Source organism: Corvus moneduloides, chromosome Z (genome assembly GCF_009650955.1).
Source record: "Corvus moneduloides isolate bCorMon1 chromosome Z, bCorMon1.pri, whole genome shotgun sequence".
Taxonomy (NCBI): domain Eukaryota; kingdom Metazoa; phylum Chordata; class Aves; order Passeriformes; family Corvidae; genus Corvus; species Corvus moneduloides.
The window spans coordinates 39,189,165-39,209,035 of NC_045511.1; the positions used below are offsets into that span (position 1 = coordinate 39,189,165).

Genomic DNA, 19,871 nt, shown 5'->3' on the forward strand with positions numbered 1-19,871 from the left:
TCCAAGATACACATTTAAATGTATTGGTCAATAATGACTGAAAAAAACCTCTTCTCATCACATTCACCTTATTTTCCTCATGTTCAAATACACCAGGTTGCTTATTTTCATATTTCAATTCTCAACATATACTTACACTGCAGGTTTTTCAGAGCAGGCAATATTTGCCAATTATTACATATCTATATATATCTAAACTCAAGTCTTTAAATATTGTTTTAATATAAATTCAGTAATACTGATAATGATAAAGGGAAAGAGTGTTTCTGGGACTTTGGACTACAGATAGGTGCAGGTGGTGAAGCTGAGGTGTGAATGCATGCTTTGGGGAAGTTTGAGGTCCATTTAAGGGACAAATGAAAGTCACTCCTTTCTAATGAAAGACTCAAGAGTTATTTGTAAATCACAGTGACATTTCACCATTATAAACAAAATAACACGTTTGAGGTTGCTGCCTTTTTGTAATTTCATGCAGTCATTTCCATGAAATTATATTCTTACTAAAATACGATCTAGATGGGCAATTTTGCAACGAAGAACTACTAAGGTCAAATTTACTGATTAGGGAAGAGCACCCTTTTTGTGAGAAGAGCTGTATCTGAAGATACTGAAAAACAAATAGCTTCCTGAAAGGTAACTTAACTCTACAACACAAAATAGAACTTGTGCATTCTCCTTCAGGGTAGGGTTTATTTCCTAGTTTCTTCAGTAATGTTGTGTTGAAATAGTCAATGCATATTTTGAAAAACCTAACAAGTATTCAGCTTTAAAGAGCTAACATCAAACAATTCTCACTGTTTCTCTCAATCAGCTTCCACCTACTTCAGCTCTCTAAATGCAATTCAGAAAGCCTCGAACACAAATAAAATTTACGCTGAACTGCTGTTCAGTCACAGACTAGCCTTCTGCCAAAATCCTGCAGCTCTATCCTGCTGATTTCATGTTGCTATTCAGGATATTTCACAATGACTGTTCTTTTCTAATGCTACCCCAAACAGCAGAGACTCCGTTGCATCAGAAGGAGGTGAGAGACAAGATTACCATCCCAACAGTTGATCTGCACTGACTACGTTTCTGTTCTGCTCAAATCCCATTTGTTCCAGGAAATCTACTCTAAACAGAATACAAGAACACAAAATATAGAGCAGATATCTCTGGAAAGAGATCAAGATTATGTAAGCATTACCAAAATATACATCCAGGTGATACTGTGTCATAAGCACATTTGAGAAGAAGGACATGAGATTAACAAGAGTCTACCAAAAGATTACTTACCGTGTTCTCCACAGACTCTCATCTACATATCTTAAGAACAAACACTCATCTCCCTTAGCACACAGTAAAGCATCTTCTAGATCTCTCAACACGACAGCAAGTGGGTTTTTTAATTTCCTTCTTTTTAATTTCTCTTCTTTTCTGCTCAATACAATTTCACCCACATCATCAGAAACAGACTGATGATACCAGTAAAACAATATGGTAATGGAGTTGTTGCAGGTACCTCTGTGTCACACATACTTCTATCTGGCTGTAAAATAAATAAATGAATAAATGAAGGGCCGAGCTTTCCTCCTTCCACAGGGACAAGAGTACTTGTGAATCTCTCCAGATTCTACTTCCCAAGAAGCACATGAAAATGCATCTGTCAGAAAGCTGGTGCTTTCATTTGACATATGACAGAATCCACGGCAAATGTACCTTGCGCTCTTGTCATTGCTTCCCCTTCATTTACCTTAATGAGACATTGTAGTATAGTCTAAAGCACCTCTTACATACAGCACAGATTCTCATTAAACTGTTATAATCAAACTTGCAACAGAATAAATTTAATTTCCTATTTTCTTCCTACCTACACTGACTTGAGAAATATTTTACTCCAGGAAGTGTCTCAGGAGGCTTTGCATCAGAAGGCAGAGAAATGGTATTTATTCTAAGAGAAAAAAGAAGTGTTTGATCCCAAAGTGTTTCATTCTACACTGTCTACATCTATTTCTGCCCTTACTTACCTGATGAATAAACGAAATATTAAATGTGGTGGCATTTGATGTAGCTATTTTGACTGCTCCCGGTTCAGGAGTCTACAGTCTCAGCTCATACAACCCACAACAATTCTGGAAGGTGTAAAACCAACCCTGCTTACCTTTCATCCCAAACTTAGAGTGTCTTCCAAACTTCAGAATAATGAGGGTTATTACTAAGCCAGTGCACACCAGTGCTGCAATTCCCACCACAACGTACACCTAAAAAAAAGAAGAGGACACAAACAGACCTGTTTGTTTTGTTCTTGTGTCTTCAAAGACATCCAGAATACATTCAAATTAATCCAGTTACAAAAAGAGATTAATTTCAACTGGGAAGCATTTGCACTCAGATCAAAGAGTACAGAAAACAGACACTTGTTGAGGTTTCTTCTATTCTGTAGAGAACAGAGATTCAGACACTTATGAGAACTTTTTCAACATCCTACACATTCAAGGCAGGCAGGAGGCAGTCTACATCACCCTTTTCCCTTCCAGTAGAGTGGCATGTTACAAGAAACCACGTAAGAAAAGCACATAGGAAAAAAGAATTTACTGTGGGGATGGTTGAACACTTGTATAAATTACCTGGAGTGGCTGTGAAGGTTCCATCACTGGAAATACCAAAACCAGAGAGGACACAACCATAAGGAACCATACTGGCTCTGCTTTAATCAGGGGAACTTGGACCAGAGGACTTCCACAGGTCCTACTTTTACCACCTCGGCAATTCAATGACTCTGTTATCAGATGAGACAAGACTGTCTTGGATCCTCCCAATTTTTAGCACATTGTCCCAACTCACAGTCTGCTCTCTGGTTCATGAAGGCACACTCTCTGCTGCTTGATGCTTTACAGAGACCCTGATGGAGGGAGGCTGCCATGCCTGCCAGGCTGGTAACCCACTATCAGTTTCCAGTATTTCAGTTCAGGAGAGCATGAGAGACAAGGCACCAAAGGAGGAGGCCCATCAGTTCAGCCACTTGCACTAAAATCTGTCACAAGCCATTTAATCAGAAAACCTAGATGAAATCATGTCTTAAATACAGAAAATTGCATTTTGAAAATTCATTGCAGCACATCACCTCTCTAATGTGGAGGTGACTCCAGGATGGGTATTCAACCAACAATCTTCAAATTACCTTAGATATCTTTGTTTTGTAAATGAAGATTTGTTCTCCTTGACTAAAAGTTAGATGCAAAGTCTTAGGCTAAAGAAATGACAGTTAAGTAGTTCAGAAGAGCAAGACACAAAACCATGGTTTTACTTGAACTGAAAAGTGATTTACTAACCCAAAAAAATGGGGGAAGGACATGAGTGGGGCACACTAATTTTCTTTTTCATCCTTTTTTTTTTCCCTGAGTTTTGATCACAACACAGTAATAGCTTTCTGATAGGCCAGAGTCTTACTATAGTGTCTGCAGTGTTGTAAGTTGTATAGCCAAAAAGTTCACAAAAATCACAGACCAGGAAACAATGCATATACTTACAGTGATGCTATCTTCATTCTCTTTGTTGGAAACATCCGTTGAAGTGATTTGATTACTGTTATTAGTGGCATCTCCAAGATCATTAGGTGTGGTTTCATACTCTTAAGAAAAAAAAAAGATTGCTTTTATAACCTCATAACTTCGACAGGGAAATGGTTTTCTATATTATTTCTGCTCTGTAAGATGGCAATGCCACTATCAACTTTGGGAATTTGAGCTCTTTGGACACAATTCGTAACTGCTAATGAAGCTGGAATGTTTTGGGGAGAATCACTGTGGCATGTAATTGAACAAACGTGCTGGGACTGACAAACATGAAAAGAGAAGCAATCTACAGCATAATGTGTATCTCTACTGGAAACACTAGAGTTAAATGAGAACTCCACCTATAGAGCTATTTTAATGTGGTTCTGACTTCCCATTAAAAATGAAAGACTGCCCTCTACAATGAACTTCACCAGCCTTGTATTCAGTCAAATATAAGACAGTCTTAGAAATTAGCTTGAGCACTTTTGTTTTGCTGAGAAGAACTTGGCAGATGGGTTTCAAGCTATTTTACTAATATCAAATGTGAAATAGCTGTTTTCATTTGTTTAATAAATAATTTTAAAAACCCATGTTATATGGACAGAGGTTACAGTTTAGTATTGCTGTAACACCTTTAAAAATTAAAGTGCCTGAGATGGTATGAAGAAATTTGATTGATTTATCAAAATAATTCCACTGATGGGACTGCAGGGGCAAAACCAGAACTACTGCAGACAAAGAATGATCATGGCTCAATTATTTATAAAAATTTCAAAATAAAACACAGATATTCACAATCTGTGATTTCCTGACAAAATTACTCAAATGAGAGAAAAAGAATTAAATAGTTATATATATGAAGTTAAGATAAACATGCATTAAGAGAAAATTTTGAAATGCATTTTTTTATTACATCTGGAAACACATGTAACATTTTAATTTCATGACTATAATGCGGATGAAAGAAACAAAGGGCAATAACTGCACCAATCATAAAATACATGTCCAGCATCGTAATTTAAGTTTGCAATTAAACAGATATTTCTTGACATGTTTTGATTAAAATCAGTGCCATAAGCCTGCAGATGAAATCTTAAATGTGAATTTGAAACAGCTCTTGCTAAATACAGTGGCAGGAGCATTTCTGAGCATGGAGCTCCAGCTGAGCAAGCACAGGGAGGGCTTGTGCCTCAGCAGTATTCTCCTTCAGCTCCCAACGCCGGTTTGGAGAGCTCAGCTGGCAGTCCTAGCAAGAAGCTGCACTGGGCTTTTGATCTTCAGGCATGCAAGGATTTTTTTTTTTGTACAGGAAGCTGTCAGCTACCTCTGGCACCAGTGCTACAGTCATCACAGTCAGGATGTCTAAACAACTCACACAGTCTATTTTGGATCTAAACTATGCATGCCAAAGGACAGGACTCTTTCAAGACAAAATACATATTAAATATACAGAGCTTTCAAGAGAAAAAAATTTAATTTCCTGATCTTTTACCATTTGAACTCTCCAACTCTGCACTGCATCTCTGTGTGTGTAGTTTACCATGCAGAAAGGTTAGAGCAGCAGCAACAGAAGAATGAACAGCATTCCTTGCTCATCCAGGTAGAATAATCCCTGCCTGAATGGCTCACCTGCACAAGCAGCCTGGACTTTCAGACAAGGTTCTGTTCTGATCATCTGTCACCGTGAATACATCCTTTGCCAGAGCAGAGGAATAGAGTTTTACTTCTTTATTTGCAGGCAAAGTCCACTTTATAACAAGTACTTGAGCCTAAAAAAAATTTGGCTTCCTTTACAATTAGCTGGGAAAATTTTCACAAAGATGGTTTTGGCCAACCATATATTTATTATAGTTTTATAAGACTAACATATAAAACAAATACTTAGAGTCTTTGCTGCTCTGACTCTGTGAAATAAACTTTGAAGAAGGAAATTTTTTGCTCCCAATTTCACCTGTAAATAGCTGATGCTATTTGTAGTTCTGTTTATGCTCAGGCCTGTTCTAAGCTACTGGAAATCACACCATGGAGGTCTAATGAGAACCACAGGTCTGGTCTGTGAATCCTCTGAGCGCACTTCTATATTAAAATGGACAAGAGTGAAGGTAGGCTACATTGGTATACTGGTGGTGTGCTGACATTGCTTGCTGCCTAACCGTGAATCACTTGCATTTGAGGTATTGCCAGATCTTCAAAGCCCCTTGAAATGGGTGAATCAGGCCAGGAAAATACAGGCGACAGCTCTCCAGCCCAAACCGGACCATTTGAGTTAAACAAATTCCTGTTCATTTCACTATGAAATCCTGACATAGACACTGAGCACTCTTACAGACAGGGTCACGCCTTTTGACTCATGCTAGATAAGGCTCATATTGCTTTAGGGCCAGGTTCTCTGGTGCTCTGTACCTCATGCAGCCACCAGTGACTAATAACAGCTGCGGTGAATTGCAGCTGACACTGGCCAATATTCTGCAGCCACTTCACAAACAAGGTACATAGCGGCTGGAATAGACAAAACAGCGCAGTCACATCAACACTGGGGGGGCTCATTCTGCACAGTCATTCTGGGGTTTGGCAGATATGGGGCAGGTTGTCTCTTTCATGCTCACAACCACATTAGAAGAGGTATTGTGGCATGAAAATACGAACTCAGAGCCAAAGGAGCTGGCTTTGCACTCAATTTCCTGCTCAGATCCACATGAGTCACTCTATTTCTTTCAGTTACTTCCCAGATGGTGTCAGGACAGCATTCCCTCTTTGCCTTTTCCAAGAGGTGCGGCAGAGGTGAGCTAGAGGCACAGGTGGCTGCTTCACGCTTGCAGCAGGCAGTGCCCCATGCAGGCAGGACTGACTCCCCTCGGCAAACTCAATGTCATGCAGCCTGATGTGACCTCATCAGATCTTCTGATTTCTGTTGTATGTTCAAAATACTTAAGAGAAACATTTGGAAATTGCCTCACATCACAAGGGCAGCACTTTCAAACAGCAGAAAGAACATCCAGGAATAAAGAGGAAGGCTGTCTTCACCAGGACTAGGTCTTGCAGGCTGTGATCTGCTAGCAAAACTCAAAGCACATATCTCAGCAGAAACCCACCCAAGTCAGTTGAAGCACAGCACTCACATGGCTAAAGCCATACACAGGCATCACGACCCTGGTAAACAGCTCAGAGTAAAAATCTTCATCCACACAGCTTATATAATACAACACATGAAGGAACTGTGCAAACCATCGCCACTTCTCCATCCCCAACCCTCCCTCCTTCTCCTCCTCCAAAAAAAAAGACTTTTGAAAGAGAGGGAGGGGAAGCTATCCTTTGGAGTTTCTAAGCATTTGAAGTCAAATTGATGCTTCAATTGCACATTTGCTGAAGTTTAATGATGTGGAATGGAATCAAAGCAATAACATTTAGATCAGCTTTAGGTAACTTGACTCATGGGCCATTTCATCCAAATAAAAAGTACTCCAAATAGGATCCAGCTTCAAGCTGTTTGGGTACGTTGGTTAAGATGAACTTTTCTACTCACCAGAAGTATACCAGAAATATTTTTTTTAAAAACAGTTGCTTTTCATACTGCAGCTTCTATTTCAGTGCCTGCTGGCTTTCACTTGGTACATTTTGCCTAACTAAAAAACTAATGCGAACACTGTGCCATCAAAATCTCCTGGCACACACTCAGCTACCACTGAATTGATGGTCTGCTTATGCAAGAGAGATTAAGGGAAGGTACAAATGAGTGGACAGAGCAAAATAAATTGCCTACAGGAAAACTTACTTGTGCCAACTTCATTTCTAAGTGGGATTTAGGGGTACATTTTTGGAGGCAAAACAAGTATGGAATCATCCCTGAAAAAATAAATTAAGTTGTATAAAGAGAAATCACAAACTCTCTTTCCTCCAAGAAATGCCTCCAAAAGGTTCACAAAATCTCATGTCTGTGAACTACATCACACAGCTGTCATCCTACAGGATCAACTGCACCCATTTGTAGCAATGGATTTATGCTTCTCCTAATGTGAATCAAAAGCAGCATAGTAAAGTAAAACATATTGTCATCACATACGTTAAATATAAGGCAGGAGAACCAAAACACCAAAGTACCTTTTAGAACTGTGTTATTCTATGTGACATTTCAATTTAACTGAGCCTAACATTTGAACTTTTAATGTTTCAGTTCCTTCACTTCTATTATTAAAAGAAAAGAAAACGAAAATCAAATATATACCATAAACGTCTGGATCCAAAATTGGGCCACTACCTGTACACCGGAAAGAGAAAAAAAAAAAGAAAAGATTTGTAAATAAATTGCAAATGCTGGAAGAATAAAAATTTCTTTAGGAGTTGTTTTAAGAGTTGACTTTATTTGCCATAGCAATCTTAAGTACCTACATAAATGCATATCAACATCAATAACTGCAGTTTATTAATTACATTTACACCCATCTCAGAGTTATTCCAAAGGTTAATATTTTGCTTCACATGTGCACAGGACACTAGCTCTGGCAAGGGCATGCGTTATTTCACAACTGGGCAAAATCCTGCTTTCCACTATTAACATATGTATATCTATCTATCTATATATATCTGGAATAAGTGCAACAATAACGATTCCTCTTGAAAAATCAATGGTAAAATTTTCCCTGAATTCAAGTGGAAGCAGATTTCACAGAGATTTAACAATCACTGATTTTTACCTGATAAAAAAAATTATGTTATTTTATCACTGTGCTAACAACAAACCATTTTCAGCTGTGAGCTGGCAAGTTAAGGGCCACATGTAGAAATTACCTAAGCAGCACCATTTGATTCACTCTGTAAAAGGATGCTTCCAAGAAGCCAGCTGCACAGCTGATACACAGACAGAACTCTTACCAAAAGAGTCAGGTATCTCAGAAACCAGACTTTACACTAGCAAATGGATACCTATCTAGTCCACATTTCTCTAAATTTTACTAGTTCCTGTTTGCAGCTTTTTCTAATTACTTCATGTATGTAAGGCTTAGCACGTATGTGAGTAAAATGCACAGAACGCCCACAGAAATTAGTGAACTGTTACATTATTCATGCTTGGAAAGATACTCCTGTTGTATTTGAACATACCCATGCATTCTGATCTATAATGTATTTCTAGCACAGCTTATGTAGTAGGCTTATAGTTACCTCTTCCATATTTTTTCTCTCTCTTTTTGCAGGTTTGGAAATAAAATTAACAAGTAAGTAAAAACTCTAAAGATTAATCCAACTTCAAGAAATATAATTCTCTTTATATTACTATACAGTAAATCCATAGCAGTGGCACTACACTGGCATATGGTCATGCCACAGTGAAGTAAGAGCAGAACATCAGTGTTAACAGCAAGAGAACCTGTGCTGAAAACACCAGTTGCAACCTGTTTGTAGAATGGCAGCAGATAATTAGGCTTATTTTTAAATGCACTTGAAGATATTCCAGTAATCGGGGATACATGTCAATAGACCCCATGAAAACTGTCATGTCAATCAGCAGAAATAAATAACCAGTGAAGAAAGCCTGACTATCTATCCTCAAGTAACCTGACCACAGATTTTTGTCCACAAAAGTTCATGGATTCAGTTTTCCAAGTGTAGAACATCCAACCACTTAAATATAGTATTTCTAACTCACCTTCTGTAATCTGAAGTGGAAAGAAAACCTTAACCAACAAAAAATCTCCCAGTCCTTTATTTCTGAGTTACATGTCAACATTTTTGTTTCTATTCACTGGAATGGGAACAAACTAAGAAGGTTAGTAGAACTCTAACTCCTCCCAGACATATAAAATAAGAAGGCAGTAACTCCATTCAAATACCTTTTATATAACTAAACACTTCAAATAAAGCTACAAAAATCAAGATGGTGGACAACCCCCAAACTTCTGTTTAGTATTACTTCTTCTACTTAGCACATAAAAACATACCTACCTAATCATCAGTTGAAGTTATTTTAAAATGAAACTTCACCACAGTCATTTTGCCCGTTTACACACAATTATTTTCAAGGCCAAGTACAGAATGGCACCATTGTTTTGGTCCCCATTAGAAGAGGTTGTTGAGTAAATGAGCTATCAAAAGACACACTATTCACTCATCTTTACAAACTACATCAACTACACTTGGATTGTTTCCTTCTTTCTTTATAAATTTGACATTTTCAAAATAAAGCAGCAGCAAAAGACTCAATCCAAAAAAACATACTTACGCAAAAAGCATGTTATGCTGCGCAAGGAATATGCTACTTCTAAGGTGTATTTAGCATATTCTTTTACTTTGACAAGGTATATGTGACTTGGATTCCTTCAGCTGAATTTCATGTAGAGAGTTAGTAGATGAATAAGCTTAATTAAAAATATCTATTATTGGTAAAAATCTCTCCCATATTCATTAGCCATTTTGGATCAACTATGAGAACAGCCTCCAAAACAAACCATGACCATTTCTTGCTTACACTTTATTGCAGTTAGTCTCAAATAATCAAATCACTCTCAGCAAGAATTGGAAACCAAGAACATTAGCAGACTAAAGGCACTTAAAAATTCAGCTAGCAAAACATGAAATTTATTCTTCCAGGTTTTCACATTTAAAACAAATTCTTAATTTACAACATTAACTTGGGCATCATCAACACAATCAAAATCCCACTGTGGTCTGTGGTTTCCTCTCTTTCACGCCTGCATCCTAAGACTAGTGATAAAAAGTTCTTCAAGCAGCACGCTGAAAGTTGGGAGCATCTTAGTACAAATCATATCGTCATCATGTTTGACCCAAATCTGAAAGTGGAATATTACACTTTTGATGGAGAACATGCTTCAGACTTACATGCATTTACTTTGGGTAGACATATGGATTATGGGCGAGGGGATTTTTTAAATTTTCGGGTTTTTTTATCTTCAGAGCATTTGGCCAAGTGATGCAATAACCAGAGAATCAGTTTAAAGCTCAGCGAGTGTACCCCGCCCCACGAAACATCAGGACTGGCATTTAATTCAGCCATGAACACATGAAAATGAACATAATACCAGGGTGTGGGCCTTAGTCATTATGCTTCAGTGTACAATGTGTGGGCCAAAAGAAGAAACCACACAGTAACGGCAGCACTGAAAAGCCTTTTAAGGATTTGAAAAAGCCTGACAGTGCTTTAAATAGCAATAGTATAGAACAAGAATTGTAATATGATGCATTTGCTTTTATGTGAGCTTCAGTGGAGGAGACAACAATGTTGTGATGTTTTCTCAAGCTCAATGCCATGATTCTTGCAGGAGAAAACTAAAAACAATATTGAGGAGGCTAAGTAGATAAGCCATTTCCCCTGTTGTTAATTTTTAAGACTGGTTTGGTGCCATCCACTGTGCATGAACTAATTTCTAATGCAGTTACATCCTGTCTCTACACAGTCCCATTTCCTCTATACTCTTTTTGTGAGGCTTACTCCACCACAGATCTTGGGAAATGCTTAAAGAACACAGTGCAGTTTATATTGGTAGACTTAGATTCCATAGGAATATAAAAGGGATGGAACAAATAAACCATGTTTTCTTTGTAATTTAGAGGATAGCTACAGTTCTATTTACTGTGGACAGAAGCATAAAGGAAAAACATGACAGGAAAGGGGACTTGGATCAAAGACAAAAAAAATGGTAAGATCACCTTATGTATTAGAGGTAGCTCATACTCTGTTAGAAAATTAAGCCGGGTTCATATTAAATACTCAGGGTGTAAGAGAACTCCCACTGTACACAAAACATCCATGAGGTGAACTGTTTTCCTGAACAGTTATAATGCAGTATTAGGGGACACCAGTAGCTGAAACCATGGCATGTTTCTGTAGTGAGTCTCTTCAAGGAAGAACTCCAGAGAAAAAGCAGGAGAGAAGCAGTAAGCACAGAAGGAGTAAGCACAGCCTGGTTTTATCAGCTCTTCATCTTCTCCTAATGATGGGAAAGCAAAAGACTTACCACCTCTCTCCCTACAGCAAACTGAGCTGAAAGGGAAAAGATTAAATACTGACCATATTTTCATGGTCTGTAGCCTGAGATGTAGGAAGAGAATTTAAATATTCACCACTTTTTTTTCCCATCAGATAACATAACAGCACACTGCTGTTCAAAAAAAAGAAGGCAACTATTTATAGCACATGGTCAAAAAGCCAACAAAACATACAATCTCATATTTTGAGGTATGACTGTGCAATTATCTGCACAAAATCACAACTTATATTTCTACTCCAAACGTGCAAGGTCTACTCAGAGTTTTTTCCACACACTCCAATATGCTTACACATACAGTGACTGTTATTACAGCCACTTCATGTATGGTTTTGAAGACGTGGGAAAAGATCAAACCACAGTGAACATCAATCACTTACAGCTGTCCCTGCAATTCAATGAGCTAGTCCACCTTGAGCCTGCCCACACAGTATTTATAAAGGGCGAGGGGGAATCTTTAGAGCAACTGAAGGTGCAACCATCTTGAACACTGATACTCCTAGCAACGTAGGTGCCCAGCCTCCACCTAGACAAATGGCAACTGGCCATCAAAATGCCTGTTAAGACCTGAGACCTTGCCCATCCTTCCCCCTGGGTTACTTGTTTTCTCCCTAGTTCCCTCTGGTGTCCTATAAACAACATATTATCAAGAACTCACTTTACTGCACTATCAATTTCACAACAAGGCACTAGATGCTACATCCCCCCATCCTTGAATACACTGCCTAGTTCAATTCATATGCAGTGCAGCAAGTTACAGAGTTGCTGAACTGGAACTCAGCGCTTTTCAGGAAAACAACTGAGGCTTGGGAAAACTTTAGAAACAGCAACTTTTCATTAGCCTTGGCTGGCAGCGAGGATGGTAACACAAAGGGAAGATTTACAGAGCACTGGCATGGCCTCCCTTGAGAGGCAATAAACGAGAAGAAAATGCTCAAGAAAAACATTATTTTACAAGTAATATTGAAGACAATCATTCAGAGAAAAAGAAGTCTTATAAGAAGCTTCCCCCAAAATAGTTAAAACTGCCCAAAACCACTATTTCACCACTTTCATCAATTTGCAATTGCTAACATTAAAAAAAAACTACACTCACCATCTCCAGGCACTGACATGAAATGAGCATCAACCCGTTTTTCATCCTCTCCATAATCATTCTTTGCCAGTAAGGTATAAGCACCATTATTCAGGTGTGTAGGATTGTCCAGCTGAAGGCAGCCATGGTATTCACTTTGATTGATAACGTGTATTTTAGTACAGATGTATTCAGACTCATTCAGTACAGCTCCTTCATAGAACCACTGCAATGTGGGCTTAGGGTTCCCTTTCACAGTGAATGGAATACACCAGTGGTGGTCCGGGGTTGGAGATTCAATAAATGTGATATTTGGTGCAACTGTATTGGAAAAAAGAGTGAAGAACATCAGAATATTCTGAACACGTCCTTCCTCCCTTCCTTCTCTTCCTCCCTCCCTCCCAAGTTATCATGGAAGTATTTTTCATTTGTCAGTACAAAAGTATGTTACTAGATGGAATGGTACCCATTTGAAGGATACTCACACAGGAACCTACCTGCTCTGCCTAGAGTACTATGCTGAACTCAAGCCGCTCTTTAGAAAGAAACAAAACAGACTAGACTGAAAATGTGTTAAATCATTTAAAACGTGTCAGGTGTGGGAACTTCAGTTACTGGATCACTTAGAAGAAGGACAGAGACATTTTGGCTTTACTTTGCTGAAAAAACTGCACAGGAGTGCTGAAGGAAGACAATAGTATTGAAAATATTTAAAAGTTGGCCAAAAGCAAGTAGTACTGGAAAGACACTCAGCTAGGAATCCAAGTTTACAGATTATTTTTTTAACAGAATCAAAGACAGAACAGATTACTTAATTCTATAGATTCTTCTGTCAGGGAAAAATAATTCTCTACTATACATATTCTCATTCTAGTTCAAACCTGCTAAATGCCTCAAGTTTACAGGCCTCTTCTATTTCCCTCAAGAGACTATTCCAACACCTTGCTCATTATTTTCCTTTAAATTTATTCCTAACTACATCCAATTTCTTCTAGTTACACTCCCTTTTATCACTCAAAACAGTGCCAAGCTCAGAATCTCATTTACACTGTTCAAACATTTCTAGTGTATGTTCGTTCCCATAGTTATTACATATCCAATTTCAACCTACAAACCTACATCTAGAGTGATCTTTCTAGTTTACTCTGTCATAAGCACGTGCTGAGCAAAGTTTGCCATCTACCAAGTGTTCCGTTCCCATCTTCAATTAAACAGAGTGTTGCAGCTTGTGAAAACATACTGTATAGTTCATGCAAAATGAATTCAGCCTGGAGCTTAGATCTAAGAAGCCAGCACCTCTACACTATATGCCCCTTCTGCCTTCATTGGCCCTGAGAAATAAGTGTACTATTCAAAGCTATGACAAATTAATTTACATCTGGCTGTATCAACATTGAACAAAGCAGTTTTTGTTTTAGGTAATAAGAACTTGAACACGTGTAGTCTCATAGAATTCTACTAGCGTTTTGATGCATCCACACTTCGCAATTCCTAAGGCAGTGTGCATGTACATAAACACCACTACAAACCTTCCCACAATGACAGTGTCATTCAGTATTCAGGGTTTCAGACCTTTACTTACAGATTGTTTGAACTGGAAGACAAAGCAGTCAGCAATACATTTTTTGCAGAATACAGAGCCGAAAAAGATAAGTGCAGTAACGACTGACTGGGCTATTCCTAGCATTAACTGCAGTAGATAGTTCACGTGCCTTAAGGGTTTTCATTTCAACAGTCTTAACGTCCAAAAAATACCAAAACAGTTCCTCCCAATGCAGTTTGGCCTGAGGGTCTGTATGAAGGCCTGCATACGTACAGAATACTGTAAGCTCAGCAGAAACTTGGTCCTCTCCCACAATGTTCTCCGCTACACAGGAAATTGACAGCCCACTGTCCATTGATGAAACATTCTTGATGGTGAGAGAAGCAGGGTTCTTATTTGTGTCACTCTATAAATGATCAGAAAAACATGTATGCGTCAACCACAGCATTAAGAACAAAGGAGAAGGAGGGAATTACTGGCCACAGCTGAATGGCATTTTTCATTTTCCCTTCCTTTTAGCTGTATCTGTCCACAATTAATCAAACCCTTATTGTAGTGTCTTATCCAAACAGACATAAAACACGTACAGAACCATGTACGGTCAGTGGCAGTGGCTTCAAAGCTTCGAAGTCCTGCTACAAACATTGCACTCAACCATGTCTCTGCCCTGTCAATTTCAGTCTGTGCATTTTTTTAAACACTTATCCCCTCTACACAAATGCTTTTTTCCTCTAACCATACACCCTTACTCATCCCTCTCTCCTACTTCATGACTGATTTCCATGGTCTATCTCTGTCTGTTCTTGCTGAACTTTTCCTTCCTGTCTGTATTCTGTTCAGTCCTTGCTTTACTCATCCTTTTCTCTCTTTCCTTTAAACTTATGCTTGACACCTCTTCCACTGCTGCCTTCTGAACCCTACTGTATCTTGACAGGTTTTCTATCTCCTTCTTAACCAAATTTCTATTGAAAGCTTTCTTTTCTGAAGAAACCTTAAGCAAGAAATTGCATAAGCTAAGCTATTGCCTAAGTATTGTTTTATGCGTTTAAGAACAGGCTAATTAAGGTAAGAATGATGATTCTTAAAAAGCTTGATTCTTAGAAAGCTCAGTGTCTATCTACAGGCTTAAATAACATACTGAATATGTATCTATGTCACACTGATTAAGCAAATATGGCTGAATTACCCCCTCCCCCCACAAAAAGCACTAGCAAAGCCAATTGTTACTCTAATGTTCATAAATCAGGCCCTTCAGATGATCTCCAAATAATTATTATTTCCATACTTCAATTTTTCATAAAGAGCTAGACTATTTCGTTAAACAGGAAAGGAACCAAAACACACTCCAAAAATAAATAATAATTATGATAATTTTTAAAAACTACTTTTGAGGTACTTTTTGTAATGTACACATTCATGTCAGTGCTACAGACAACACAACCAAGCAAACCACTCTAATAGTAAAACCACAGCAACTTTAGGTGGCAGTCAACAGGAACATGTGGGAACACTCCTCCATACAGTCTTGGGCAACCGGAATTTTGAACTTTGAGATGACACCATAACTCCACTTGAGTTCAATGTCCCTTTGATCTCAGTGTGACAATAGGGGAGGCAGGTGGAAAAGCAAACACCTCTTTGCACATTTCCTTATTTCACAATTCTCAGAGGTGAGCACTGCTCAAAGCTGGACTGAAAGCAGAGGGGCTCAAACAGGCTCAGGGCTGAAATCTAGAGCAAGAAGAATCTAAACAACATCAGTCCAACTATCCATCAACACAGACACTCAGAACATAAAGGTTAGCTCTGCAGAAGTAGAGTCTAGTTTTAACCTTTGCTAATGTCTCTCTTAAAACAGGAGAAAGAAAAACAGGGAAAAGCAGCATACAAGATGAAGAAAATGAAGGCAGAAACTGAGATACAGAAGTAAAAGAAAAGAAACCAAAAGCAACACTCATAGAAAAGGATAGTTGTGAATGGCAAATAAGGTCTAAAAGGCTCGTGCTCTTTGGCTACTGAAAAGACTACTGTGCTCCACGGCTAAGGTTGTATTACAAGCCCCTCTAAAATAGAATGATGTAGTTATGCCAGAATACTCTGGAAATAGAGAGAATACTCATGGAAACCTTGAAGCAAACTGACCATGGCATTTCAATGATAGGAGGGTTAAAAAAATTAGATGATCTCACTTTTTGAACAGTTCCACAAAACAAATCCCACATTTGTTTTGGCTCCTAGAATTAAAATTACAAAAAAGCTTTTTAAAAAGGGCACAACTTGGCAGAGGTTCCCCAAACTGTTTTAATTTCTTGTTCTTGATGACGACTGATGCCTTGATGCCTTTGGGGAGTTTTGCAGATCAGAGAAAATTTTAAAAATACAACTAGAGCTCTGCAGAGCTCTTACTTATGAAAGCTGGAATGTAAGGCAGACTAGTTAAACTCTATACAAGCCTGATATAATGAACTTTGGAAAGAAAATATAAAAACTTTGAGACCCAAGAGGTCCTGTCCCCTCCTCACTGCAGGAAGAGTTTTAGAAGTACACATCCCACACATTGTACAGACCAAGAAGCTTTAGGCAGAGTGCACCACCATGAATGTAGGAAAGCAAATGCCATAAAATAGTAATAAACATGGGATTTTCCTACTGTAAAATAATATCAATTTATGAAGTCAGCAGCTGCATGTCAAAGACCTGCTTATACATCCCTCCTTTTTTCAATATTTCCATCAGAAAGGACTTAAGCAGCACACAGTCTACAATAGAGACCAAAAATATAAAGAGCCCAGCAATCAAAATTTCTGCACCTAGATGATTTCAATGAGGAAAGATATTAGTATGTCATTAAAAAAACAAAACCAAAACAAAACCAACCTGACAGTCTTTTAAGTAAAAATCTTCAATTTCAAGGCTTCCTGTTGCTGCTAAGTGTGTTAAAGAAAAATTAAACAAGCCACAAAATATTGACAACCAAATTCCAACACACCAAATTTTGAAATGAGAATGTAATAAAATTACCAACACAAAGTCTTTTTCACAATCAGCATAGATTGGATTTATTCTCTGTAGGCAGGTATCAGTGATAATAAGAAAGTCCTTGTGTTTCAGTATCCCAATTCACATTACTTCTGAAAATTTACATTACTCTTGTTTACGAGTGACCATCCAAAAAACCAGAGTGCAAATGAAAGTCTTGAGAAACAAATGTCTGCCATTCCCCAAAAGCACTGCCACAGTCATCCTGGATTGAAAGCAACTGGAAGATAAACGTAATCCCAACATTAATTTTCTATTTAATCTTTTAATAGAAAGTTAACTAGAGCCGGACATGAAACTTCATTCCATCCTTCAGCAGGTATCACCTGAATTGTCATGTATCTGAATATAAAACTTACCTCATGGTTTGAAACAAGATTAGTTACCACCCAGGACACATTTGGGGGTGGCCCACCAGTCGTATCACAGTACAACGTGATGCTCTTTCCTTCCACCACGGTGATGTTGTAACTGCTTAGGTTTGCTGAGGGCAAGTCTATGATAGGAACAACAACACAATAATCCAACATGTATTTGTATTTGACAGAATAGATGCCATGCAACTCTAAGAAAGCCATATAAATGCAAGCACTACATCAAATATTCACTGTAGTCAGTACCATTCAGACAGTACAAACAGCATCTTTGGAAATATACAACTACGATCTTTAGCTGCTATGTATTTTCTGCATCGCCTCTGCTTCACATCCTAAGAAAACATTACTGCATGTGGAAATATATTAACTAGTTAATTATATAGGAATATATGTCACAAACAGAAATTAGAAATTATGCGAACTTCAGTTTTTAACTTCAAAATGAAAAAAAACCCTCTTCCTTTACTCTTTTAAACTGGAAATTGTATCTGTCTCTTTATAACAGCTGCAAAGCAACCTCTATGTTCCACTGACGTTGTGGTATTTCCTCTGTTCTCCACAACACTAACAGGAAAATCCCATTACCTCCCCGTATCCCACAAGACCGCAGCCCTCCCTCTCATACAGAGACACAGCCCAGAGAGCAGGGAAAAACCTAGATCTTAAGCTCAAAGTGAGGGGAAACAGAGCTCTTAACAGATTGAACTAGAGAAGAGAAAGGACAGAAGAGAGGGTTAGAAATTGCACGGAGTTCTACTCAAGGCACCTCAGCTGACTTTTCTATTGCTCTCAGGAAAGCAGGAAAGCAGTGAGATTGTAGCACTCATCAGGAAACAAGACCAATTTTTACAAGAATCAGGACTCCCTGTCCATCTTACAGAACTATAAATCACTCAGTGCCTCATTCTAAGGGACCCGAAGCAACGGGAGCCTCCCAGAGAGTAAATTTATGCTGAATGTTTACAAAAACACATGGAATTATACACTGACCCTCTCCAAAATAATACAAGCAGTATCAGTAGATTTCAGGGACAGAGGAACTCACATTTCATATTTATTTATGTAGCAAATAATTATGCACCATTCTATAAATAACATCTTTCTTAAAAGATACTATGCCATCATTTGAAGCTGGTACACTCTGTAAAGAGTCTTGGTCTCCTTTATGAGGCATTTCACATCAACTGTTCCAGGAAAATTTTACTTGCAATTTATCATCTCAACTAGTCAAGTTTATCTGCTGTGCAGGACATTTATGCATGATCTTGCAATGAATTTTCTTTTCCTGAAACAACAGCTCTCTTTGGTTTTGCTTTTTAGTTGAGACTACAGCAGTTTCATCATGGGCTTGATGATATAGAAGTTTATCAGATATTTTTCTTTATGTAAAAGTTCCAAAACAAATAAATAACTATCAAATCACTGTGAACACATTCATATGTTTGCTGGAGGTTCAACAGAAGCTAGATGTATTGGAAACCTCCCTTTAATTAGTTCAATAAAAAAATAACTGAGAGGAAGCAATATGGAAAAGAAGAGAAATAATTTTCCAGACAATGCTTTCTTGCCTAATAAGATTTGAAGATCAGCACAAGTATACGATAACGGCTCAGGCAATTCTCACAGTGTTTTAAGTAGTGCAGTAATATGATTCCCATTATAGGCATCATGGATTTCTTCTATTATGTTCACTTTATAAATCATGTGTTGAAGTTTATTGAGACAGAGCTGGAGAGTTTGTATGCCTTGATGCAGTAATCTGTTAGCGAAGGTAGCCATCTGCTCTAGCCTGCTGCGAATTCAAATCTCACAAGTGTCTGTCAACTAGCTGAGCAGGAAATATAACTAATCTTAGTGAACATTTGGATATTAATTATGCTAGTTAGTGAACAAGGAGAGAAGTAATGAGATAATTTGCTTTATAAAGTTACACTTCCACAACATCTCTGAATACTGATCCAATTACTCTTGCCAGACCTGAACATGCAAAGAGAATAAATTTCCCCACTCTTCTTGACCCTAGCACTTGGGACAAGGTCTACATGATAGGTTAGCATTTCACTGTGCAAACTGGCACAGCTCCTACTAACACATCATTTCATGTGAAACCTCTCATGCAAGCAAAATTAAAAGCAACTTTGGTCCCTTAGAGCTCTCCTTTAATAGCTGTTAAGTTTTGAGACAACTTCTTCCTGCAATGTGTTTATTTATAGTATAAGCAACTGAAGTTTAATTCCTCTGGTATTGGCTCTGGTTCACATCCAAAACTAGATCTAGTTCTGCTTATCTGCACAAGTCTGCACA

At 38.1% G+C, this 19,871-nt stretch overlaps 1 protein-coding gene across 7 annotated transcripts in view; it reads right to left on the bottom strand.

Annotated features, from left to right (window-relative positions):
• NTRK2 (neurotrophic receptor tyrosine kinase 2) overlaps positions 1–19,871 on the bottom strand; it is a 201,040-nt gene that overhangs the window by 141,420 nt on the left and 39,749 nt on the right. For 6 of the 7 annotated variants that reach the window (XM_032096321.1, XM_032096328.1, XM_032096322.1 and 3 more), the window contains exons 6-11: positions 17,550–17,686; positions 14,425–14,557; positions 12,630–12,929; positions 7,759–7,791; positions 3,510–3,610; positions 2,141–2,240 (exon numbers count right to left, since the gene is read on the bottom strand). In XM_032096321.1, coding sequence (XP_031952212.1) covers positions 2,141–2,240; positions 3,510–3,610; positions 7,759–7,791; positions 12,630–12,929; positions 14,425–14,557; positions 17,550–17,686 — 804 coding nt within the window. Of the gene's footprint in view, positions 1–1,505; positions 1,529–2,140; positions 2,241–3,509; positions 3,611–7,758; positions 7,792–12,629; positions 12,930–14,424; positions 14,558–17,549; positions 17,687–19,871 lie in introns of those variants that run through there. The other variant, XM_032096327.1, reaches the window with a different exon arrangement.